The following is a 26,901-nucleotide window of genomic DNA, read 5'->3' as shown; positions in this document are numbered from 1 at the left end:
CTTGAATTAGACCTAGTTAAATAATAATCAAGCTGGAGAGTCGAAAAGTTGTTCATTCGTCAATGCAGATGCAAATTAAACTGACAATTGAAAAAGAAGAGAAATGTATAGAATTCTGAACTGTATCTTCAACAGGTGGGCAAGGAGTTCACAATAAAGGTGGACATAGACAACAATCACTACACAGCCCCACAGTTCAACCCCCCTCTGGCATTCGAGACAATTCCCACTCCTCTGTCGTACCACAGCGCTATTGTCAACTCATTCGTCTTCATTCACCAGTCGCTCCACAGAGTAAGTAAAATAAAGTAACTGGGGGCGCCCCAGTACGTTATGCGGCACAAACGGAAAAGATCCTACCTCACTCTCAATAGAGTGACTTCCTTACTCAATTGACTTTTCTTTACTTTAATTGAAAGAGATAAGGTGAACTTCTTCACACTCTTTTTCTTGACTTTTGAGTGGTATCAATTGCTCTTACTGCGGAATATAGTTTGTTGATCAAACAAATCCCATTGTTAGAAATTCGCTGAAGGCGTGATAGCCGATGGGTTAATACCTCCGTCGAGGAGACGGAATTGAACTCAGGATGTCGGAGTTCGAACCCTAGCTTCGGCTGATGTTTTTCACCCATAAAATAAATTGTAAGCTACAGCCCCTTAATTAAATTGCGCCGCCTGTCATTCGAACAATTTTGCCGACGTTAGTCGGTTTATTTTTGGTCGATGAAAGTCCTTTGTTGTAGTGCAGTGCTTGTCCTGTCATGTTTTTTTTGACGTAATGTTATTCGCGGTGTACAAACATGAACTTCCAAAGAGCTGTTTTAATCTGTATAAAGTCATGTGATATACTAGATGAAAGAGATTCGTGCCAATTTCACCCTTTGTTTGTTTTATATCACAAAAAATTAACCTCAATCAGACTATTTTTTTTGTCTTCTCAGGTTGATTTTTTTATTTTTATATGTGCTCATACACACGCATCCATTATGTGTCCTTATTTGCATATGCATAGATGTGTTTTAATGCATGTGTGCACGTTTCCTGATACGATTTTGCGTGTGCTACTTGTGTTACAACCCAAAGAATTTTGATTGTATTGGTTCTCTGTCTTTATTTGTAAGATGTTTTGACTCAATTTTTGAACTTTGACTTTCAAAACGGGCCAATGAAACTTTTATAAGCTTGACGTTGTTTTACGGGATAGTTTTAGTGACAACGAAATGCTTTTTATAATAATAGTTTCATAAATGTGGGAAACTTTTCAATAAAATTTGCAACTTATAAGAAAATTCTAACTAAACTTTTCAGTTTGTCGGGTCCATGAAGCTTTTTAGATGTTTATACATATGTTAATGCGTATCATTTATTGACATAGGTTTTGGTTTTGTGGACATAAGCGTCATTTTTTCTAAATTAAATTTTTTTTATCATTCTTGATTCTTTTTGCTTTTTTTGTGCAAGAAGATATCTGCTAGAATGCAAGTTAAGTAATACACAGAATGTATCCAGAAACATTTGGCTTTGAAGACATCAGAATGAATAATAAGACAAATTTGCGATGGTTTTCGTTTTTACTTTTTGAAGTTTTGGAAATGTTTTGTCCTTTTCAATTTCTCTGAGCTCAATTAGTCAATATTTTTTGTGCTTGGTGCTGTGTATATGCATGAACTTTAACATTACAGTTTTTACGAAAATTTTGACGACAGAAGCTCGAGCGAATTTTTGTATTCAACACCTTGGCTTTCAACACGCTGATCTTTAAAATATATGCACTTTGAATGCTATTGTTTCTTTATTTCTCTGAGTTTGAGATAATACTTTTTATCTGTTTGTCTGGCATTGTTCAATTGGTCTGCTACGCAGGTACAGTGGTTTTTAGTGTTTCATTCAATGGGGTTTTGTGACACAAAGTTTGTTTAATTAAAGCGAATCTGGACCTGGTTTTGTTTGTTTAAATTTTTGCGGTACAGATCAGTTATGTTGGTACAGATTTCTAACTTAGATTTGTTTTATGTGCTGATTTTAACTTAAGTGAGGCTTTCGAATGATTGGTAGAACAATTGTTACTAAAACAAAATAAATGATTTTTACCGATGTTTTTTCTGGCCTCTGATGTTTTTTTATAGCTGCGAAGCTGTAAGCTGAGCGTAGCTATATTGCGGTGCTCTTGGTTTTTTTTGTTTCGTCGTCTGACGCTCTTTTTTCGTTTTACATTTGTTCACACCGCAAAGCTGAAAAAGTCAAATTTTCTGAATGACTTCTTTCTCTCACCAACGGCATTTGCGCGCGTGACGTCATTTCTCACTCGCTTTTGCGAAAGATTTTATGTTATTTGCGTGATTAGATTTTGATCATACGTGACTTACCTCACTCAATAAAATGACTTTTACACTTTAAACCTTAAGTTTAATTTGAATTTTTTTAAGGTCAAAGGAACTCCTATGTGCAGTAAAGGTCCCTAATAAGAGGCTTCTGTGGAATGAATTTGAACAAGCTTTATTAATTTATCGCTGAATGTTTTGTAGCCTAGTTTTTTGAGCGGCGTCGATTTTTTTTCAATTTAGATCTGTATCTGTTTCTATCTCTATTATATGGCACGCAGGTCTATTCTTTCGCAGCCATTCCGGCAATCTGCCGGCTATGTTTTTTGTTTAGTGAGTCCTTAGCCGTTTTGGTAGTCAGCGATATCGACATTTGCGATGTCGCATTGTTTCTTCTCCTCTCTCAGTCTTTAATGTTTTTATTTGCTGAAAACAGTTGATATCGAGTTGGAGTAGCACCATTGATACTTTGATCTTTGTTTTCTCCTTTTTGAATTGAATATAGTGAAATAAATAGGTCATCTACTTTAGTTGTTGGCTGCTGATTGACTTGAAGTCTACTTACGGTCAATTCCGCAGTCTTCCATTAAAAATTGCCGCATCTTTCTGTCTTCTTATCTGTGTTACAGAAGTGAAGACCTTTAGCGGTCGGCATCTGATACACCTTCGCATTTTTAAACCATTTTTTTCCACGATTTGTAATTTTTTTCTGTTGATATCCTTTTTAGACCATCGAAAAAAATTCTGATGAGAAAATAAAATTCTGCATAAGGCTTGGTCGGAGAATTACAAAATTTTCATTGTTTCCGAGAAGATGTTCGATTTATTTGTTGTCTCTGCATTTCCTTGATGCTTGATTTTGCCTGCGATACCTTTCAAAGAATAATTATTTGCACAAATGTGAATTAAAAATTCAATATTTTTTGTTCGGGTTTTGAAAATATCAGTATGCAAATTTGTTTTTGATTAGTAATTAATATTATTTTTCAGATTAGTTGACGTGCGTTACTCTGCTCAATTTCTTACTACTAGACGTTTTGGTCATTCTCGCCCTTTTTTTAGATATGTTTAAAAGGTTTGATGATGTATCAGTCTGAGTGTAATTTGATCACTCCGAAACTGGAAGTGAAAAGGAAAAGCGAGTGGCTTTTAGGCGTTGATTTTGTTCGCTCCATTTTTAAAGTGTCAGTTTGAACAGTTTTTTTAAGAGAGGATTTATGTTCACATGCGACAAACTTCAGTTTCTTCTTATTTTCTCGAGTTACTCTTTTTCACATATGCTTTTCATTTGCTGTTTCTAGTCATTTCGAGGTCTATTTTTGCTTGGTCGATGAACATTTTGTTTTGTAGTTCAATACTTGTCCTGTTAATGTCATTTTCCGTTTTGCTTATTTTGACTCTGGCAACCTCTAAGAGTCTTTTCTAAAATATTTTTTGTGCGGCTCTTTCACCGCATGTTGTCATTTCTTAAGTTAATTAGTGGTATGCCTATTGTTATAAGTGTTTTGGATCATGAAAGACACCCTCACTTTATGATTCACTTTTAGCACTGATATTGAGGTGTTTTAAAACTACTTTTTCTTTTCAAGGTCAATATAGGGCTCCAGTTTAATGAGTTATATTAATAAAACGTTGCGACCAAAATAAAATAAACAGTTTGAATCGGTAACTCCATTAACTCAATTCTAGGTTTCTTGTTTACTGTCCTTAGCAAATAAGTTTATTTCGATGTTGTTTTGCAAGTTGCAGGCTGGGTTTTCTGTGCTTTTCTGAACTACCATAGTTTTCTATAGTTAGCACTATGTCCGACGGTAGCTTATAGCTTAGTAGCAGTTTTTTTTGGCAAAGAATGAAGGGTAATTAGGAATAGTTGTATTTTCACTTCAAGCTATGAGAAATGTCCTCTTGGATCTGCATGGGCTGTATCTATACTAGGCTAAATGATTAAGGTGAGTGACAAGTTGACTAAACGTGGGGGTCGACCAGTGGTGGTGACTCCGCGACACTATCTGGACTTCATCAGCCACTATGTGAAGCTGTCAAGTGAGAAGAGGAATGACTTGGAGGAGCAGCAACAACACTTGAGTGTCGGTCTACAGAAAATAAGGGAAACTGTACAACAGGTGGAACAACTTCAGAAAGAGCTTAAGGTCAGATAATGCAAAAGATATTGGTTGCCTTAAAATTTTGAATTTCCTGGAAATATTCATACTGGGTAGTTATTTTTTAAAAGAAATCTCATGGTTTAAGTTGGAAATTTTTCTCAGCTTGGCTGTTTTCGTATTTTAATGGTTTTTAAACTAAGAGATAAAAAGAGTTTTTGAATATTGAAGATGTTAAAAACTTAACAATCATTTTTGAATTGTTTACTATTGAGACTTTGTTTGCTCTGTGACTAAATTCCGGGTAATTTGTATGTGTGATGCACGTGTAGGTGAAATCGAAAGAACTGGAGGAGAAGAATGCGTTGGCGAATGCGAAGCTGAAGCAGATGGTGGCTGACCAGCAGGCGGCAGAAAGCAAGAAAACAGAGGGCGAGGCACTTCAAGTCAAACTGAAGGAAATGAGTGAATACATCTCGGTGAAGAGAAATGACGTCATGCACCAGTTGGCAGCTGTCGAACCAGCTGTTGAGGAGGCTAAACAGGGTAAGCATCACTGGCAACAACATTCACAGCCACAAAGTCAATCTGTGGAATCGTTTACTGGGAGTTATCCAGTTAAAACTTCGGCACAAAATTAGAGTAGTGAGATCTCCCAGAGTTAACGGGTGAGCTAAGAGTGAGATATTTTTACAGAAAAGAAAAAAAAACGCGTAGAATCTAAATTTTACTTTTTGTGAAGAAGAGAATTGTATTTGTAGCCGTTAAACAAATCAAAAAGGACCACTTGAGAGAGATCAAAGCTCTCAAGACCCCTCCGAAGCCAGTCGAAATGGCGGTTGGGTCTCTGGTCTTGCTTCTGGGCAAGAAGTTTACTGAATGGAAGGACATCAAACAATTCATGGCCAGCGACTCCTTCATTAAAAACATTGTGGAATTTGACTCCGAGTCCATCTCGTACGTCTCGTAAATGATCTCTCTCGCTTGTACTATGGTGTAAAGGTTGCGGGTACACTTGAATATAGCGTGTGATGGACTCTTTCCCCTACTCTTCACGCTCTTGTATCCTCCCATTTCAAAGTGAGGGAATTTTGATACTGCCGTATTATTTTCAGCGAGCGCGTTTAGGTTTCAAGCAGTTCTGACTATAACACTGATAATAAGTGACTCCCTCTGGAAAATGCTCTTGAAATGGTGCTTAATAACTACTCATAAACAAATGTATGTCTCCTGCTGCATTTTTGATTTGACGATTTCTTCGGGCATCACTAATACAATGCATAATTACGAACTCTTAATTATGCGTTGTATTAATTGTATTTAAGTGGCTGAACTCGATTGTTTTGAATCCATTCTGATTAATAGCCGCGAAGCGATAGCTGAGGCTATTATTGGCCTTCTCTTGGTTTTTTTTTATTTATTTCGTTGTCAAGATTTTTTGTTACGATCGTATGACGTCACAACCACTTCAAATCTGCTTTTTGTTCATTCGTTCATGTAATTTCAACTGAAATGCGTGTGTGACGTCATTTTTTACTCTTAGTGGAGCTGCTTTTTTGTTCATTCGCGTGATTAAATTTTTGGTCACACGTGACTTGCCTCACTCTTAAAAATGACTTCCCCACTATGAAATGACTTTTCTTTGCTTTAATTCAAAGAGATAAGGTGAAATGAGTGCTTGTCGCTCTAATTGAAGGTTATTTAAGAGCAGCTAATAGAAACAGCAATAAGTTATACAGATTCTTAATCAAAGTTTAGCATCTCAGCCCTTAATGAAAAGAATAAGTTTCTTTTTTGGTCTGTCTTTTTAATAGCCGCCCTCATCTTCTCAGCCGGCTATTATAGCGCTCCTATTTTTTTTTTTTACTTCGTCGAATAAAAAAATGTTTCGCTTTACCTCATTTTGCCGCTTTTTCAACATTTTGCGTGATATCTTTTTGACTTCTCTAGGCTAGTTTCTCTCTTCTCTCATTCTGCTAAAAGTGATTTTGAACATCAGTTGCTCAGCAAAGCAATTCAAAATGAACAGAGTCAGTATAAAAAATTGAAGTCAAAAGTAGAAACGGGATAAACCCATAAAGCCCAATTTTAGATGCCCGCTATTTGAACGTCGTTCCCATAAGTCTTAGTTACCACCTCTAATACTTATTGGTATTGATAATAGCCCCTGTAGCCCCTCTCTAAGAAACAGAAGTACGTTATGTTCAACTACGAAATGCCATCAAAATAAATCGGACTTAAAAAATAATTTTGTACAAAAATCTTTTTTTTTCAAAATCTTCTATTCTTTCAATCCCAATCATGCTTATTGGAATCAACGGCGGCTATTTTCCGGCAATCTGCCGGGTATGTTTTGCCTTTTTTTGAGACTACAGATCTATAAAGCTATTGCGGCTATTTTCTGGCAATTTGCCAGCTATGTTGTTCATTTTGTTTTCTGCATGTCAGAAGTTTTCCTTAAAGGTAATTAAAATAGGCCAGAAATAGCTCAGGTGTCGAATTTAGTTGAACTTAATTGTCGGCATTAATCTCTTCGACATTCATTAGTCACTCCCTAATGTAGGCTGTAATCCTCATTAATTGTTCTCCAACGAAGTCTGAAGCAATTATTGAAGACGTGTCTGTCTCATTTATGCAAAATTTTTGCTTGACCAAATTTTTCGCTTTCCTTCTACAACGTTTCATTTTGCTTTCAAGTCACTTTTTTCACGCTTGTCTTCTTAATTTTTGCGAGATTGCAATTGGTCTCCGAAAAATTATTTGTTGCTGAAATAAAAGCAATTGTAAGCGATGAAGTAACAAACCAGTTATAGCTTTGTGGGTCATATAGAAGACTGAAATCCTGGAGGTCGAGGGTTCGAACCCCCTTGATGTCGGATTTTTTCTTCTGCCCATAGAAGTTTTTGAAGCTTCACATCTTAATTAAATTACCCCGCCTGTATTTCGAGAAGAATTCATCTGACGTTTGCCGGTTTGTTATTTTTTTCATAAGTGTTTTTCAATTGAAGGTATTTGAGTTGTTGATATACAGGTATGTCTGAGAAGCACACTTTGGGGAGCTGCTGGACTTTATTTTTCCAGCTAGGTTAACAACGACACAAAATTTTGGTTATAGCTGCGAATTGGTAAAACCGACATAGCTTAATTAGATTACTCGTGTTCAATTTTGAAATTTCAAAAAAAAATTCAAACTATTGGGACGCTGTCTTTTTTTAGATATGTTTGTCTTCTAATAGTGCACAGTTGTAATTGTTTGAATTCTCAATTTGCAGCTGTTTTTCTCATCTTTGTCTCGATAATGACTAGTCGAATTGTCTTTCCAATGGCATTGATCTGTTCAATTCACTGTGTCCTCTCATTAAGAAATAACACTGTGTCCAACATCGAAATGACATCAATTTAGCAATATTTAACTGTTTTGTATAAAAATTATTTTTTAATAGCCGCGAAGCTATAGAGGCTATTATTGGGGACATCGTTGTTTTTTTAATTCGTCGACCTTAATTTTTATGAGCATTTACTAGTTAAAGATCAATAGTGTGCATCTAAGAAGTGCCAAACTTTTATGCACTCTTTCAAGAGTATTAGTCTTGAGTTTTTGATTTCTAATATCAATTTTGAGAAAGTTCGTTTAGGGCTTCTTCCTTATAGACCGTATGTCATAAAATTGACAGTCCGAATCTAGCACAAAAGTTCTAGTGGTCTATTAATGGACTGGTGGTCGATCTGTCTATCGTATTTTTTTTAAATTGTTTCAATTCATGGAAGGCTACTAGCGTCTATCGCGGCGATTTTCCGGCAATCTGCCTGCTATGTTTTCATTTTTTGTTCAATGAATCTCAATCGGTGTTTATGAGAATCATTGGCGGGTATTTTCCAGCAGTTCGGCTGTTTTTCTTTTAATAGCGGGAAAGCATTAGCTGAGGCTATTATCGAGCTTCTCTTGCCTTTTCGTCGTCTTAACTCGAAGTGGAGCGAGTTTTTTGTTTGTTCGCGTGATTAAATTTTTAGTCACTCCTGACTTACGGCACTGTCAAAAATGACCTCCTCGAATAAATTCGCAGTCTCAAAAATGACTTCCTCAAATCAATTCGCTTTACCTTTTGATCGTTTTTCGTTTCACGGAAGTCACGATTTCCACTCTTGATTCCTGAATAAACCCCACTCACTGTTTCAACCGACTGGATTTTAAATTCTTTCACACCTTGAGTTGCGCAATATAGCGAATACAGTCGAAGTCTAAAGAGCAAAATTGAAAACGAGATAAACCGGTCCAGCCCGGTCATTAAGGTATAGTGCATTAGTTTATCAAAGTTCATTAGAGCAGTTGCTAGCTGACATTAATCTTGTAGAAGCTGAATTAAGTATAGTTTTAGAATCTAACAAACTGCACACTAGAACATTTTGAACATTTTTAGAAAAATAAATTCTGCCCATTTCTTTATCTTCTTTTTCTGTTTTAATCCGGATGTGCTTCAAGTGCGTCAATGGCGGCTAATTTCCGGTAATCTGCTGGCTGTTTTGAAGATTTGGTCCAGCTGTTTTAGTTTCGTTGTATTACGTTGATTTTTTGCATTGTATTTTCACGCCGCAAATTTTGTCGCGTAGCAGAAATTTGATTGTCTTTTCAAGCCGCTCCATCGTTGTACGGGTTTTATCATAAATGACTCACCTCATTCAACAAATAACAATAAATTACACTGTCGTTAATGCCACAAAGTTTCCAAATTTTTGCGAAGTCATTAAATGGCTACGGCAAGAAATGACTACTTAAAAAGACCAGGGCAAGCAAAATAGAACTAGCTTTTTGAGTTTTTTCAAAAGGAAGTTTAAAACTTTTGTGAAAGAATTGAAATTTTGTAAATAGATTATAGATTGCACCCGTCAGCAACTCCAACTTAGATCTACATCTATTGCTATCTATATTCTACATCCCAAACGTCTAATTGACAGATTTTTTTCGGCTACATTCCGAAGAGCCCATTGTCCAAACAGATATTTGACGCTGAACAGTGCAATATGAAAACACACCTTTTGTCACTATACCAATCTGAAGAACGGCATATATGTGGAAACAAACATGGTGAAAAATTTTGATTTCTATGACATCGTTTTGAAAATGATTAAAAACTGCGGCTAATACGACGTGAATTTCTGTGTTGTTATGTTAATTGAAGGGTCTGGCCGGTTGGTTAGAATTATTAGAGCTAATGTATCCTTTGGTTGTGGGATTCTATTGATTGGTTCTTTTCCCTCTTTCAGCTGTCAGTTCGATCAAGCGTCAGAACTTGGTTGAGATCAGGACTATGAATAATCCTCCCCCTCCAGTCAAGATCACTCTGGAGAGTGTGTGTCTGATGTTGGGGGAGGGGGCGCCATCATGGCGAGACATTCGGCAGTTGATTAACACTGCTGACTTCATTCCCCGAATTCTCAACTTTGATGCTGATCAGATCACGTACGTATTTTGTAGAAAACTTTCAGATGAAGAGGTAGAGAAACAGCACGATCTTTTTCCGTAGGCAATAAGCAATTTATATTTGAAATTAGTCCTATCGTGAGTACTATACTTTTGGTATTTCCAAAATAGGTTTTAGTTATAACATTTTTTTTATTGTTGCAATGATAGAACTCCTATGATTCGTGGTATCCCGGAGCATGAATCGTGGTGACACTAATTAGCCTGCATAATCCTGCTAATTAGCCTGCAATGAATCTAGTTTGTCAACTGAGGTGATTAATGCAGGAATTCTTTTTTTGTTTGAACGAACATTGTAATGTAGGGATGAGATCCGAGAGCAAATGAGCAAGAAGTATTTGTCCAATCCTGACTACACTTTCGAGAAGATCAATAAAGCGAGTCAGGCATGTGGACCCATGGTCAAATGGGCGATAGCCCAGGTGAGCTATGCAGAGATGCTGCGAAAAGTTGACCCTCTCAGGCAGGAGCTGAGCAGCCTGGAGACACAAGCCGCTGAAAATCAGAAGAAAGCCGACGAGACTAACAAACTGATCGCTGATTTGGAAGCCAGTATTGCTACATACACGGCCGAGTACGCACAGCTTATCAGTCAAGCCCAGAGCATCAAGACTGACGCCGAACTAGTTGAAGCAAAGGTAAAGATGGATAATATTATCTGATATGATAGAAGATGTGTTGAAGAGGCATGTAAGGGTTTTGTGATGAGCTTTACTGTACTAAGTATCAACTACTCCGCTAAGGAACAACAATTCATCGCCGTTTTCAAAAATTTTTGGTTTTCAACCTGGTAACCTGCCAGAAACAGTTACAGCTCGATTAATGATCCTTACTATTGTCGGTAAGGATCATTAATCGAGCTCAATCTATATGTTAGCTCGTTTTCCCTTTTCATTTTATTATTCTTTAATGTTACAGGTGACTAGAAGCCGTGCCCTCTTGGGAAGTCTTGAAAGTGAGAAAGTGCGATGGGAAGCAGGATCTGAGGCGTTCAAGGGACAAATGGCAACAATAGTCGGTGACGTTATACTGTCATCTGCTTTCATGGCCTACGCTGGATACTTCGATCAGAGCATGAGACGAGTCTTGGTCCAGGCATGGACTAAGCAGTTGAGCCAGTCAAATATTGTGTTCAGACCTGAGCTGGCATTGGTGGAATATCTTTCTTCGGCGGATGATCGCCTGACCTGGCAAGCGAATTCGTTGCCGGCCGATGACTTGTGCGTTGAAAATGCGATAATGCTCAAGAGGTACAACCGGTATCCCCTCGTGATTGACCCCAGTGGACAAGCGACTGAATTCATAACGAAAGAGTATCGAAACAAGAAGATTACAAAGACGAGGTAGTTGAAGTTAATTGATCTTGGTATTTCTAGCGCTGTGGTCATGATTAAACATATATTATTAATAGCCGCTGTCAGCCGCTGAAACGGCTATTATTTAGGCGTTATCCTTTTTTATTACAATCCAAAGAATTCGAATTGTATTGGGGCGCTGTCTTTTTTTACTGTTCAAAGAATTTGAATTGTATTGGGGTGCAGTCTTTTTTTAAGATCTGTGCACACATTTTCATGATTTTTGAAGTCAACTTGGAGTGGTGATTTTGGTCACGCCTTAACAGGAAGTGGAGCGAAAAAGCGAGGGGTTTTGAGGCGTGAAAACTTGGCTCTAATTTTAAAGTAGAGTGAGAAATAGGTGTTTGAACAAGTTTTTTTGGATTGGGTTTTTTTTTCTCAATTCTTTCATAGTCCGTTCTAGGTCTAGTTTTTTGTTTAGTAAATGAAAATTCTATGAATTTTACGTCAGGACTTGTACGTCAGGAATTGTACTTCCTGCTATGTTTTTTTTAATTCGCTTTACTTTTTGATCGCGTTTTTCGTTTTACATTTTTACGTTTGACTTCTGACTTACTTCACTCACTGTTTCAACTGAATGGATTCTAAATTCTTTCACGCATTGAATTACGCAATGTAGTGAATACGGTCAATGTCAAAAGATCAAAATCAAAAGAAACGGGATAAACCGATAAAGCCATTAGGTTATCATTAGGGCGTTTGCTAGCTGATATTAGTATTAAGCTTAGTGCCCTTCAGTTTGGAAGCTGAAATATGTAAAGGCTTAGAATCTAACTGAAATTGCACACTGAATTAGATCAACTTTTGAAACAAAGGAAAATTTTTTGTCTATTTCTATCGCTTCTTTTTTCCCTTCTCTGTTTCAATCCCGATGTGCGTCTAGCCCGTCAATGGCGGCTATTTTCCGGCAATCTGCCGGCTATGTTATATAATGGCCAATGGATTTCACCATATCCCAAACAGAATTGGGTAGTCATATTTGTGGCAGTGAGAGCATTTGTGCCAATTGTATCCTTACATTTTAGCTTCCTGGACTCAAACTTCCGTAAGCACTTGGAGAGTGCGCTTCGATTTGGTAACCCCCTACTTGTGCAAGATGTGGAATCCTATGACCCTATCTTAAATCCAGTACTCAACAGGGAAGTGCGACGTACTGGTGGCCGTGTGCTGATAACAATTGGAGATCAAGATATTGATTTATCTCCGACGTTCGCGATATTCTTGTCGACTCGTGACCCGACAGTTGAATTCCCGCCCGACTTGTGCAGTCGAGTGACATTCGTCAATTTCACTGTTACTCGAAGTTCGCTGCAAAGTCAGTGTCTGAACACTGTTCTCAAATCTGAGCGTCCAGATGTGGATGAGAAGAGATCGGATCTGCTGAAGTTGCAAGGAGAGTTCAGACTGAAACTGCGACACTTGGAGAAGTCACTGCTGAATGCTCTCAATGAGTCTAAAGGCTCCATTCTTGAAGATGACAAGGTATGATTGCTAAATTATATCCGATTGTCAAGTAGCAAAATATTCTAAGCGACGGGAAATGTGTGCCTTGGTGTTAAGTAACAAACTAAATCAGTTCATAAAAACTTCTTCAGGAAACCAAATTTGAAAAGTATAAAGTATTAAGAGAATAGTGAATGGTATAAGAACGCAGTTAGGGAAAATAGTCGCATGTCTTATTGTTCAACAAATGAACAAAAACGCTGTAGTGACAGCTAATTGAGCTTTCTAGAATGTCTGATAGCTTGTTCATTTAGGTCATCGGGACCCTGGAGACGCTGAAAAAAGAGGCAGCTGAAGTGCAGAAGAAGGTGGAGGAGACAGATGTCATAATGGCGGAAGTGGAGGCTACTTCGCAGCAGTACGCCCCACTTGCCACTGCATGCAGCAAGTTAGTTTATTGATCACCTAAAATGCTATGATAGTGTTGTTGAAAATACGTCCTCGTAAGTAGGAAACCCTTGTACGTAAAGCAACCGGTACTTTCAACATAATTGTCGAAGATGCCGTTTGCTAAATGTCTCAGTCGTCAGATGATAAAAACAGTCGTGATAATGAAACGAATCTTATTTAACAAAGCGGTTTTTAATTGCTGGCGATCGGAATTTAGAAATATTTTTAATAGCCAGGTCAGCAATTCCAGGCGGCTATTATGGTGCTCCTATTTTTTTACACTTCAAAGAATTTGAATTGTATTGGGGCGCTGTCTTTTTTTTACTGTTCAAAGAATTTGAATTGTATTGGGGTGCAGTCTTTTTTTCAGATCTGTTCACACATTTTCATGATTTTTGAAGTCAAATTGGAGTAGTGATATTGGTCACGCCGAAAAAGGAAGTGGAGCGAAAAAGCGGCGGCCTGAAATTTTTGTGCTCTAATTTTAAAGCAGAGTGAGAAAATGTTGTTTGAACAAAAATTCGCTTTGTCGCTAGTGGTTTTTGTTCACATGCGGTAATGTCACTTTGATTTCTACCGTTTTTTATAGCTGCGAAGCTGTAAGCTGAGCGTAGCTATATTGCGGTGCTCTTGGTTTTTTTGTTTTGTCGTCTGACGCTCTTTTTTCGTTTTACATTTGTTCACACAGCAAAGCTGAAAAAGTCAAATTTTCTGAATGACTTTTTCCTCTCACTAACGGCATTTGCGCGCGTGACGTCATTTCTCACTCGCTTTAGCGAGAGTTTTTAGGTTATTTGCGTGATTAGATTTTGATCATATGTGACATACCTCACTCAATAAAATGACTTTTGCACTTTAAAACTTAAGTTTAGTTTGAATTTGTTAAAGGTCAAAGGAGCTCCTATGTGCAGTAAAGGTCCCTAAGAGGCGTCTGTGGAATGAATTTTAACAAGCTTTACTAATTTATCGCTGAATGTTTTTTAGCCTAGTTTTTTGAGCAGCGTCGATTTTTTTTAATTTAGATCTGTGTCTGTTTCTATCTCTATTATATGGCACGCAGGTCTATTCTTTCGCAGCTATTCCGGCAATCTGCCGGCTCTGTTTCGATTTTTGAATCGGATTTTTTTCTCACTGGTTTTCCCAATCCATTGATAGTTTATTCTAGGCCTAGTTTTCTGTTTCGACCACATTTTCATTTCTCGCTGGTGGTTTTTGTGTTAACATGTGGCATTTTGAAATTGATTTTCTGTTTTTTTTTAAATTTGATCTGATTTTAAGAATTTTTTTCGCAATTCACACATCCGTTCAAGGTATAGTTTTTTGTTTAGTCAATGAAATTTCTTTGATTTTACGTCAGGACTTGTCCTGATATCTTTCTTTAAGATCTCTTCACACAGTTTCATGATTTTTTAAGTCAATTTAGAGTAGTGATTTTGGCCACGCCGCAACAAAATTGGAGCGAAAATGTGAGCGGTTTTGCAGCGTAAATTTTTTAAATTCTAATTTTAAAGTAGAGTGAGAAATTGGTGCTTGAACAAGTTTTCGCTCTCTTAATATTGGTTTTTTATTCACATGCGGCAATTTCACTTTGATTTTAACTGTCTTTCCGATTTTTGGGATCGGATTTTTTCTAAATGGTTTTCCCAATCCATTCATAGTTCATTCTATGCCTAGGTTTTTGTTTGCACCAAATTTCGGTTTCTCGCTCGTGGGTTTTCGTTCACATGCGGCACTTTGACACCAATTTTTTGTGTTTTTTTTATCTTTGATCTGATTTTTTTTAGAGATTATTTTCATAATTTACCCATAGTACGTTAGAGGTTTAACTTTTTGTTTAGTCAATAAAAATTCTGTGAACTGTACTTCAGGACTTGTCCTGCTATGTTTTTTTTACTTCGTCTAACAGATTTTTGTTTCGTCTTACCCTGACTTCTTGGAATTGACTTCTTCAATGACTTTCAGTGACTTCTACTGCTTTGCAGTTAAAGTATGTGTTCGTGACGTCATTTCTGCTTCAAGTTCAATTGCGTCACTTACCTCACTCAAAAAGATGACTTCTGAATTCACTTATGGAGCTTTACGAACACTTAGCTTTATTTTATGAACACTTGCTAATTAAAGGTCAATAGTGTGCATCTAATTAGTGCCTAACTTGTATGCCCTAATTCTTATATGCCCTGAGTAATAGAATTTTGAGTTTTATTATCGAATGTTAATTTTGAAAAGCTCCATTAGGGTTAGAGGAGAAAAAGCTCACTGGTTAGAGGAGACAGTTTCATGATTTGAAGGGAGGTTCTTAGTCTTGAATGTTTAACCTGTCCTACCCGCTTAGTCACCCGCCAAACCACTCCCCCGTCTACCCTTCTTCACCTGGCGATTTGGACCCTTGTCTTGTCCATCCCTTTTTCGCTTGACTGATTCTTCGTCGTACTCTGTCGACATTTCATCCTCAAAAAACTGGAAAAACAGGCAACGCCATGAGGGCATTAATTTCTCTTAGAGCTTTTTGCGTTTTATCAAAATGTTTTGCAGATATAAATTCATATCGTGTCAAGGGAGGTTATTGGGGTTTGACCCCCATCACTCCTCATTCACCGCATTATTTTGATGATACTGACAAAGCTATCGAAGCTGTTTTTATAGCGGTGCTCTTGGTTTTTAGAATTCAAAGAACTTGAATTGTATTGGTGCGCTGTTTTAGTAGCCGCGAAGCGATAGCTGAGGTTATTATTGGCCTTCTCTTTTTTTGTTTTTTCGTCGTCAAAATTTTTGTAACGACCATATGACGTCACAATCACTTCAAATCTGCTTTTTGTGTATTAATTCGCGCAAGTTCAGCTGAATTGCGTGCGTGATGTCATTTTTCGTTCTTTGTGGAGCGAGTTTTTTGTCATTCACGTGATTAATTATTTGGTCACACGTGACTTACCTCCTTCTATCTTTGACTTTTTTACTTCATATCAAAGACGTAAGGTCAAGTGAGTGTATATCACTCTAAATGAAGGGCATTTGAGAGCAGCTAATGGAAACAGCAATAAGTTATACAGATTCCTAATCAAAATTTAACATCTCAGCCCTTGGTGAAAAGATTATTTTTTTAGTCTGTTTTTTTCTTAATTTTTTTTTGAGACTGCAGATCAACGAAGCTATTGCTGATATTTTCTGGCAATCTGCCTGCTATATTTTAAGATATGTTCAAACATTTTCATTATTTTTGAAGTCAAATTGTAGTGGTGGGTTTTGGTCACGCCGAAACAGGAAGTGGAGCGAAAAAGCGAGTGGTTTTGGAGCATGTATTTTTCGCCCTATTTTTAAAGCAGATTGAGCAAACGGTGTTTGAGCAAAAGTGCGCTTTCTCGCTATCGGTTTTTTGTTCACATGCGGCATTTTGAAATTGATTTTCTGTTTTTTTTTAAATTTGATCTGATTTTAAGAATTTTTTTCGCAATTCACACATCCGTTCAAGGTATAGTTTTTTGTTTAGTCAATGAAATTTCTTTGATTTTACGTCAGGACTTGTCCTGATATCTTTCTTTAAGATCTCTTCACACAGTTTCATGATTTTTTAAGTCAATTTAGAGTAGTGATTTTGGCCACGCCGCAACAAAATTGGAGCGAAAATGTGAGCGGTTTTGCAGCGTAAATTTTTTAAATTCTAATTTTAAAGTAGAGTGAGAAATTGGTGCTTGAACAAGTTTTCGCTCTCTTAATATTGGTTTTTTATTCACATGCGGCAATTTCACTTTGATTTTAACTGTCTTTCCGATTTTTGGGATCGGATTTTTTCTAAATGGTTTTCCCAATCCATTCATAGTTCATTCTATGCCTAGGTTTTTGTTTGCACCAAATTTCGGTTTCTCGCTCGTGGGTTTTCGTTCACATGCGGCACTTTGACACCAATTTTTTGTGTTTTTTTTATCTTTGATCTGATTTTTTTTAGAGATTATTTTCCTAATTTACCCATAGTACGTTAGAGGTTTAACTTTTTGTTTAGTCAATAAAAATTCTGTGAACTGTACTTCAGGACTTGTCCTGCTATGTTTTTTTTACTTCGTCTAACAGATTTTTGTTTCGTCTTACCCTGACTTCTTGGAATTGACTTCTTCAATGTTTTTCAGTGACTTCTACTGCTTTGCAGTTAAAGTATGTGTTCGTGACGTCATTTCTGCTTCAAGTTCAATTGCGTCACTTACCTCACTCAAAAAGATGACTTCTGAATTCACTTATGGAGCTTTACGAACACTTAGCTTTATTTTATGAACACTTGCTAATTAAAGGTCAATAGTGTGCATCTAATTAGTGCCTAACTTGTATGCCCTAATTCTTATATGCCCTGAGTAATAGAATTTTGAGTTTTATTATCGAATGTTAATTTTGAAAAGCTCCATTAGGGTTAGAGGAGAAAAAGCTCACTGGTTAGAGGAGACAGTTTCATGATTTGAAGGGAGGTTCTTAGTCTTGAATGTTTAACCTGTCCTACCCGCTTAGTCACCCGCCAAACCACTCCCCCGTCTACCCTTCTTCACCTGGCGATTTGGACCCTTGTCTTGTCCATCCCTTTTTCGCTTGACTGATTCTTCGTCGTACTCTGTCGACATTTCATCCTCAAAAAACTGGAAAAACAGGCAACGCCATGAGGGCATTAATTTCTCTTAGAGCTTTTTGCGTTTTATCAAAATGTTTTGCAGATATAAATTCATATCGTGTCAAGGGAGGTTATTGGGGTTTGACCCCCATCACTCCTCATTCACCGCATTATTTTGATGATACTGACAAAGCTATCGAAGCTGTTTTTATAGCGGTGCTCTTGGTTTTTAGAATTCAAAGAACTTGAATTGTATTGGTGCGCTGTTTTAGTAGCCGCGAAGCGATAGCTGAGGTTATTATTGGCCTTCTCTTTTTTTGTTTTTTCGTCGTCAAAATTTTTGTAACGACCATATGACGTCACAATCACTTCAAATCTGCTTTTTGTGTATTAATTCGCGCAAGTTCAGCTGAATTGCGTGCGTGATGTCATTTTTCGTTCTTTGTGGAGCGAGTTTTTTGTCATTCACGTGATTAATTATTTGGTCACACGTGACTTACCTCCTTCTATCTTTGACTTTTTTACTTCATATCAAAGACGTAAGGTCAAGTGAGTGTATATCACTCTAAATGAAGGGCATTTGAGAGCAGCTAATGGAAACAGCAATAAGTTATACAGATTCCTAATCAAAATTTAACATCTCAGCCCTTGGTGAAAAGATTATTTTTTTAGTCTGTTTTTTTCTTAATTTTTTTTTGAGACTGCAGATCAACGAAGCTATTGCTGATATTTTCTGGCAATCTGCCTGCTATATTTTAAGATATGTTCAAACATTTTCATTATTTTTGAAGTCAAATTGTAGTGGTGGGTTTTGGTCACGCCGAAACAGGAAGTGGAGCGAAAAAGCGAGTGGTTTTGGAGCATGTATTTTTCGCCCTATTTTTAAAGCAGATTGAGCAAACGGTGTTTGAGCAAAAGTGCGCTTTCTCGCTATCGGTTTTTTGTTCACATGCGGCATTTTGAAATTCTTGTCCTGATATCTTTCTTTAAGATCTCTTCACACAGTTTCATGATTTTTTAAGTCAATTTAGAGTAGTGATTTTGGCCACGCCGCAACAAAATTGGAGCGAAAATGTGAGCGGTTTTGCAGCGTAAATTTTTTAAATTCTAATTTTAAAGTAGAGTGAGAAATTGGTGCTTGAACAAGTTTTCGCTCTCTTAATATTGGTTTTTTATTCACATGCGGCAATTTCACTTTGATTTTAACTGTCTTTCCGATTTTTGGGATCGGATTTTTTCTAAATGGTTTTCCCAATCCATTCATAGTTCATTCTATGCCTAGGTTTTTGTTTGCAACAAATTTCGGTTTCTCGCTCGTGGGTTTTCGTTCACATGCGGCACTTTGACACCAATTTTTTGTATTTTTTTATCTTTGATCTGATTTTTTTTAGAGATTATTTTCCTAATTTACCCATAGTACGTTAGAGGTTTAACTTTTTGTTTAGTCAATAAAAATTCTGTGAACTGTACTTCAGGACTTGTCCTGCTATGTTTTTTTTACTTCGTCTAACAGATTTTTGTTTCGTCTTACCCTGACTTCTTGGAATTGACTTCTTCAATGACTTTCAGTGACTTCTACTGCTTTGCAGTTAAAGTATGTGTTCGTGACGTCATTTCTGCTTCAAGTTCAATTGCGTCACTTACCTCACTCAAAAAGATGACTTCTGAATTCACTTATGGAGCTTTACGAACACTTAGCTTTATTTTATGAACACTTGCTAATTAAAGGTCAATAGTGTGCATCTAATTAGTGCCTAACTTGTATGCCCTAATTCTTATATGCCCTGAGTAATAGAATTTTGAGTTTTATTATCGAATATTAATTTTGAAAAGCTCCATTAGGGTTAGAGGAGAAAAAGCTCACTGGTTAGAGGAGACAGTTTCATGATTTGAAGGGAGGTTCTTAGTCTTGAATGTTTAACCTGTCCTACCCGCTTAGTCACCCGCCAAACCACTCCCCCGTCTACCCTTCTTCACCTGGCGATTTGGACCCTTGTCTTGTCCATCCCTTTTTCGCTTGACTGATTCTTCGTCGTACTCTGTCGACATTTCATCCTCAAAAAACTGGAAAAACAGGCAACGCCATGAGGGCATTAATTTCTCTTAGAGCTTTTTGCGTTTTATCAAAATGTTTTGCAGATATAAGTTCATATCGTGTCAAGGGAGGTTATTGGGGTTTGACCCCCATCACTCCTCATTCACCGCATTATTTTGATGATACTGACAAAGCTATCGAAGCTGTTTTTATAGCGGTGCTCTTGGTTTTTAGAATTCAAAGAACTTGAATTGTATTGGTGCGCTGTTTTAGTAGCCGCGAAGCGATAGCTGAGGTTATTATTGGCCTTCTCTTTTTTTTGTTTTTTCGTCGTCAAGATTTTTGTAACGACCATATGACGTCACAATCACTTCAAATCTGCTTTTTGTGTATTAATTCGCGCAAGTTCAGCTGAATTGCGTGCGTGATGTCATTTTTCGTTCTTTGTGGAGCGAGTTTTTTGTCATTCACGTGATTAATTATTTGGTCACACGTGACTTACCTCCTTCTATCTTTGACTTTTTTACTTCATATCAAAGACGTAAGGTCAAGTGAGTGTATATCACTCTAAATGAAGGGCATTTGAGAGCAGCTAATGGAAACAGCAATAAGTTATACAGATTCCTAATCAAAATTTAACATCTCAGCCCTTGGTGAAAAGATTATTTTTTTAGTCTGTTTTTTCTTAAATTTTTTTGAGACTGCAGATCAACGAAGCTATTGCTGATATTTTCTGGCAATCTGCCAGCTATATTTTAAGAAATGTTCAAACATTTTCATTATTTTTGAAGTCAAATTGTAGTGGTGGGTTTTGGTCACGCCGAAACAGGAAGTGGAGCGAAAAAGCGAGTGGTTTTGGAGCATGTATTTTTTGCCCTATTTTTAAAGTAGATTGAGAAAACGGTGTTTGAGCAAAAGTGCGCTTTCTCGCTATCGGTTTTTTGTTCACATGCGGCCTTTTGACATTGATTTTCTGTTTTTTAGGTAAGTTTTTTAGAAGTGGTTTTCCAAATTCTCTCATAGTCCCTTCTAGGTCCAGTTTTTTTTAGTCTATGAAATCTTTTGGATTTGTACGACAGGACTTGTTTTTTTTGTTTCGTGGTCTGACGCGTGATTATTTGCTTGATTAGATTTTGATCATACGTGACTTACCTCACTCAATAAAATGACTTTTGCACTTTAAAACTTCAGTTTAATTTGAATTTGTTAAAGGTCAAAGGAGCTCCTATGTGCAGTAAAGGTCCCTAAGAGGCGTCTGTGGATTGAATTTTAACAAGCTTTACTAATTTATCGCTGAATGTTTTTTAGCCTAGTTTTTTGAGCAGCGTCGATTTTTTTTTCAATTTAGATCTGTATATGTTTCTATCTCTATTATATGGCACGCAGGTCTATTCTTTCACAGCTATTATGGCGATCTGCCAGGTATGTTCTGGCCATTACGTTTCTCAAAATTTTTTAGCGAGTTGTGATGAGTTTTTGTGGATAATGCGTTTTCAGCTTTGTGTTTTCATTTTAGTGTATACTTCACATTGGAGGCATTGAATCAGATCCACTTCCTCTATCAGTATTCTCTTCGCTTTTTCCTGGAATTATTCCACGCAGCACTTCAAGGCAAAGGTTCCTCAGATGACAAGAACCCTCTAACCGGGGTGAACGATCCTGGACAAAGACTCAGAATCATCAACAAACTACTGTTTGCCCTGACATTCGAGCGTGTCTCCAGAGGCATGCTTCATCAGGATAGATTGACTTTTGCTGTGCTCTTGGCACGAATTCAGATGAAGGGCAACCCAGGGTGAGTTAATACAGATTGTAATCGATTTTGAAAAGCGTGAATACTTTTTTGTCAGTTAAGATCACAAAAATTAATGCTAGTTGGTGTTGTCTCTTATGAATATATGGCTAATCTCAAGGATTGTAAATGTCTCATTGTGAAAATTCTTTCCTAAATTTTAGATTGCAAGCTGAGATTGGGTAAATGTTAAATGCTTACTTTACTAACATGAATTAAACTGCGAGTTTAAAATTCAGTTTCTTTAGATTAAGCAGATTGGTTTCAGTTTGAGTCAACTAATAGCCGCATGATCTAAATATTTAATATTAACTCGTGACGCCTAGGAGATGGATAATTGCTTCAGCTTTTGCAATAGTTAGTGCTTCAAACGAACTCCAAATGCTCTGCATTGATTTCCGGGCCCCCCTTTGTCGCTCAAGTGTGATTATATTCTCCCGATGCGGACGAAGTGTGTGTGTGTGCGGACTTTTTGTGTAGTATTTTTCTTCATGTGCATAGTATTTTTTAGTTGACTTACCTAACTCTCAAAATGGTTTTTAATTGCTCTCAAATGAAGACTGTAGCAATTATATTTGTCTTCTGGTCTTCATGCGATTTTCCGTTTGACCGATTTATCATCTGAACCTGACTTTTCGTTCTCAAAAACCGGATAAGTAGACAAAACCTGGAGGGCATTAAGTTGCTTAGCAGCTCTCTTAGAGCCTTACGCCTTATATTCTCTAAGTAAGAGATTCGCCGAAATAGTATTACGGAGTCAATTTTATGATGTGAAGGTCGGTGCTTACTCTTAAAAATTTAAGCGCCCAACTTAACCCCCATCGCTTGAACCTCCACTCCGCCCCTCCCTAATACTACCATCCCTAAGTCGTAGCTTGTTACCACCCGTTCGCCGGTCCTTAGAGAGCAATTCGCCTGACGTTACTCGGATTTATTTAAAACAGTTGATTTAGAATATTAGTCTCAAATGGGTAAATACTCAAACGGAACAGACCAGTTCTCTTTTGTGGTAACCGCATGAACTTATACGCTGGCTATTTGTCTGATTTCTCCAAAATTTTCTTTTCTCGTGTTCCTGATGTCCCCGTTTTCGCAACGTTTTGTATATATATATTTTTTGCCCTTTTCGCCTCTGGGCTAGTTTTTTAATTGATCTGCAGCGAAAACTGGAATTTATTTTAGTCGGTAATGTTTTGTTTGCTGGCATTTTTGTTCGTTTATTTTTTGTCAAGATATTTATTTAGTTTGATACAACTTTTTTTGTGCTCACTTTTGATACTACTATTTTTCGTGCTCACTTCGATATAGTTTTTTTTCTGTTTCTTCATTGATGCAAGTGTTCAACTCCGTTGGTTGCGTAACGTCTTTTCTTGCTCTCAATGCAGTCAGCTTTGTATATTAGTCCTGTCAGTCTTTTTTTGATGTATTTTTTTGCTTGACCGATTTTTCGTCTGACCCATTTGACTTTTCCTCAAAACGGGATAGACAGGTAGCGCCCAGCGGGCTTTAAGTGCTCTTAGAGCCTTTCAGCCCTGTTTCAGCTCAAACTGTTTTGGAAACTTATACTTATGGTGTGAAGCGCGGTTCTTAAAGGTGGAAGACCCCTCCGCTATTGACCCTCTCCCCACTGTTGCGCCCCGCGAACTGTTACCCCCATCCCACTGTTGCCCCATCCCCGCCCATCAGTGTTTGGTGCAACCCTCTCCTCCCCCCCCCCCCGTTTCTAACTACTGACCCCCCCATCAGTTACCGGTCCCCCCTCTCCCCCTCTTGTCTAGCTACTGGCAACAACCGCTCGCTAAGAACACGCTAATATATACTAATTTGCTATTTTAACATTTTCGAAAATTTTTTTATCAGTCCTAGGTGTCATGGAACCTCCTCTAGGTTTTAATAAGTTACTGCATATTTTTTAGTGGTAGTGGAATGGTTTCAACATTTTAACATCACAAATTTGAGCATTTTTTTCGACGAAACGTGCAAATTTTTTCAATTTTTTTGACATTTATTTTTCATTATTCACGTCTCTCAGACGCAGGGGCCAGAAAACGTCCTTAAGGGTTTGATAATAAATTACTGAAAAAATTTTATTTGCCATGAAATAGTTTTCAACTTGTATTTTTTCAAGTTGCTGGAAAATGTTTGGCGTTTTTTTTAGGTTTCTTCAGCCTGAAGAGACAGGGAACCGCCTCTAGGGTTTGACAATAGGTTTCTGTATAATTTTTAGATGTAATGGAATGTCTTTCAAGATATTTCCACGAATAATATCATTTTTCTGACAAAACTTGCGTTTTTTTTCAATTTTGACTTTGGTCATTATTCAAGTTTTTCTAGACGCAGGGACCAGTAAACCTTGTTAAAGGTTTGATAATAAGTTACTGAAAAATTTTTGTTGGCCAAGGATTATATCAGTTTTTTATCACAAATTTGAGCAATTTTTTTAATAAAACGTGCAATGTTCAAGTTTTTGAAGTTTTTGGTCATATTTTAGGTTTCTCCAGCCTCAAGAGCCATGGAACCTCCTTTAGGGTTTGATATGTTACTGCATAGTTTCTAGTGTTAATGGAATGGTTCTCAACATTATAACATCACGAATTTTAGAATTTTTTTGACAAAACCTGCAATTTTAATGTTTTTTTATGTTTATTGTCATTATTCAAGGTTTTCCGGACGCAGGGGACAGAAAACCTCCTTCGGTGTTTGATAATTAGTTACTGGTTTTTTTATTGGCCATGGAATAGTTTTTTTACTAACAGAAATATTAGCAAGTTTTGATTAAAAAACTTGCATTATTTCAAGTTTCTTGAAAATTTGTCCTTTTTTAGGTTTTTGAAGCCTCAAGAGCGGTTCATAGAAATTGATCCCACAACAACCGCCCCCACATCACTTTTGCATCACCGTTGTATTCAGCGTACGCCCTTTCGTTCAAGCTAAAACTGGCCTCACTAAACCAACAACTCCCACTTAATTGTAACAAACATCAATCGAAATTGCCTCAATCAATGTAGTTTAAAAAATTTTACATTTTTCACGCCCCTTAATTTAAGCTAAAGCTAGCCTCACTAAACCGTGGCCAGCTACTGACGAAGTCAACCGCTCGCCGGTCGTTTGAGAGCAATTCACCGGACGTTAGTCGGTTATGTTTTGAGGACTCAAATAAGAGTCCTCAAAACATAACCGACTAACGTCCGGTGAATTGCTCTCAAACAAGCGGCGAGCGGTTGACTTCGTCTGTAGCTAGCCATGGTTTAGTGAGGCTAGCTTTAGCGTAATTGAAGGGGCTCAAAAAATGCAAAATTTTTAAAACTATACATTGATGAGGCAATTTCGATTGATGCTTTTTGCAATTAAGTGGGAGTTGTTGGTTTGTGCGCATTTTGTTGCCTGATCGGTTATATACAAATTTGACAGAAATTGGATCAACTGGTCAAATTGCAAGAGAATTTAGTCATTGTGCAGTTCTCTTAGGATAATCGTAGGTTATAAGTGTAACGTTGTGGAAGCAGAACTTCATTTTACGGCATGAAGGGCAATTCGATAGGTTTGAGACCCAATTTTACCCAATGCGGCTTGTCACCCTAAACTTAACCTAGTTACAATCAAAGCCAACACATCGCCTGTTGTTGAGCATTCGTACGGTGGTAGTTGGTTGCTATTCGAGAAGTTATGAGTTATTAAACTCTCCCAAATAATAGTTTTTTATAGCTGCGAAGCTGTAAGCTGAGCGTAGCTATATTGCGGTGCTCTTGGTTTTTTTTTGTTTCGGTTGCTATTCGAGAAGTTATGAGTTATTAAACTCTCCCAAATAATAGTTTTTTATAGCTGCGAAGCTGTAAGCTGAGCGTAGCTATATTGCGGTGCTCTTGGTTTTTTTGTTTCGTCGTCTGACGCTTCATTTTCGTTTTAAATTTGTTCTAGAACATTCTGTCTCGTCACTGCTTAAATGGCTTTTTCGCGCTTGATTTCACGCTTTCTGCGTGACCTAAATTGCGGTTATTCAGAAACAGAATCTGTTCCTAAAACAAAGTTGATTGTAAGAAAACAGATTGTATGGTCCGACAGCCGAGTGGTTAAGGCGACTGGCTGTTAATACGGAGATCGCCGGTTCGAGACGCGACAGGGAAAATTTTTTTTGCACCCAAAAACAACCTTTGAAATAAACTTGTAAGTTTTATAGGCGGCGGCGATAACTATTATCAACTCACTTCTGTATCTTTTTCCATCTGTATTTTACGGCACGCAAGTCTATTTCGCAGCTATTCCGGCAATCTGCCGGCTATGTTAATTTTTGTCAAACATAATTTGTAGCAATTGCAGTCCGGTGGTCTTTTTGTGCAATTTTTCATGTGATCGGTTTTCCGTCTGACCATTATAACTTTTTGTCCTCATAAACGTGATAGAATGGTAAAAACCGGAGATCGCTAAGTGACTGAACAGCTCTCGTAGAGCCTTTTCTACGAGAGCCTCACTATTCTCTAAGTATGAGTTTCACCGAAAATGTTTTGAGACAATTTCATGGTGTAAGGGCGGTTTTTAAACGTTTGACCTTAAAACGTTAGCCTGGTATTCCTCGTTGTTGTTAAAAAAATTGATTCAGAATATTGCTTTCTGAAATTTGTAAATACTTAAACAGAACATACCAGTACGCTGTATAACCCTTTATTTTTTCTGTAATAGCCGTGTCATTTTTTACACTGACTAATTTTGATGCTTATTCAAAGATTTTTGTTCGTATTACTAACATCAATCGTCTTCAACCTCGTCTTCTCAGCTGGCTATTATTGTGCTCCTATTTTTTTTTACTTCGTCGAACTTTTTTTCGCTTTACCATTTTGCCGCTTTTTCGACATTTTGCGTGAAATCTTTTTGACTTCTGTAGGCTAGTTTCTCTCTTCTGTCATTCTGCAAAAAGTGATTTCGAACATCAGTTGCTCAGCAAAGCAATTCAAAATGAACAGAGTCAGTATAAAAAATTGAAGTCAGAAGTAGAAACGGGATAAACCCATAAAGCCCAATTTTAGATGCCCGCTATTTGAACGTCGTTCCTATAAGTCTTAGTTACCATCTCTTATGCTTATTGGTGTTGATAGTGGCCCCTGTAGCCTCTCTCTAAGAAACAGAAGTATGTTCAACTACAAAATGCCATCAAAATAAATCGGACTTAAAAAATGTTTTTGTACAAAAATCAAATTTTTTTCAATATCTTCTTTTCGTTCAATCCCAATCATGCTTATTGGAATCAACGGCGGCTATTTTCCGGCAATCTGCCGGGTATGTTTTAAAATTTGTTGTATACATTATTGTTGCCTCCTGTGGTTTAGTCTTTAGCTGATCTTG

The 26,901-nt window shown here is 37.3% G+C and overlaps 1 protein-coding gene across 6 annotated transcripts in view; it reads left to right on the top strand.

The window, feature by feature from the left end:
- Positions 1–26,901, top strand: part of LOC142334682 (cytoplasmic dynein 1 heavy chain 1-like) — a 148,454-nt gene that overhangs the window by 101,137 nt on the left and 20,416 nt on the right. For 3 of the 6 annotated variants that reach the window (XM_075382910.1, XM_075382909.1, XM_075382906.1), the window contains 10 exons: positions 136–294; positions 4,273–4,473; positions 4,758–4,971; positions 9,688–9,883; positions 10,209–10,542; positions 10,823–11,247; positions 12,285–12,741; positions 13,017–13,150; positions 21,289–21,567; positions 21,729–21,746. In XM_075382910.1, coding sequence (XP_075239025.1) covers positions 136–294; positions 4,273–4,473; positions 4,758–4,971; positions 9,688–9,883; positions 10,209–10,542; positions 10,823–11,247; positions 12,285–12,741; positions 13,017–13,150; positions 21,289–21,567; positions 21,729–21,746 — 2,417 coding nt within the window. Of the gene's footprint in view, positions 1–135; positions 295–4,272; positions 4,474–4,757; positions 4,972–5,186; positions 5,383–9,687; positions 9,884–10,208; positions 10,543–10,822; positions 11,248–12,284; positions 12,742–13,016; positions 13,151–21,288; positions 21,568–21,728; positions 21,747–26,901 lie in introns of all 6 variants that reach the window. The other 3 variants (XM_075382911.1, XM_075382908.1, XM_075382907.1) reach the window with 2 other exon arrangements.

This window comes from Convolutriloba macropyga, chromosome 2 (assembly GCF_964194025.1).
Source record: "Convolutriloba macropyga chromosome 2, txConMacr16.3, whole genome shotgun sequence".
In the NCBI taxonomy this organism is placed as follows: domain Eukaryota; kingdom Metazoa; phylum Xenacoelomorpha; order Acoela; family Convolutidae; genus Convolutriloba; species Convolutriloba macropyga.
Note: the sequence above shows the minus strand (reverse complement) of the source record. Positions and strands in the feature narration are given on the sequence as shown.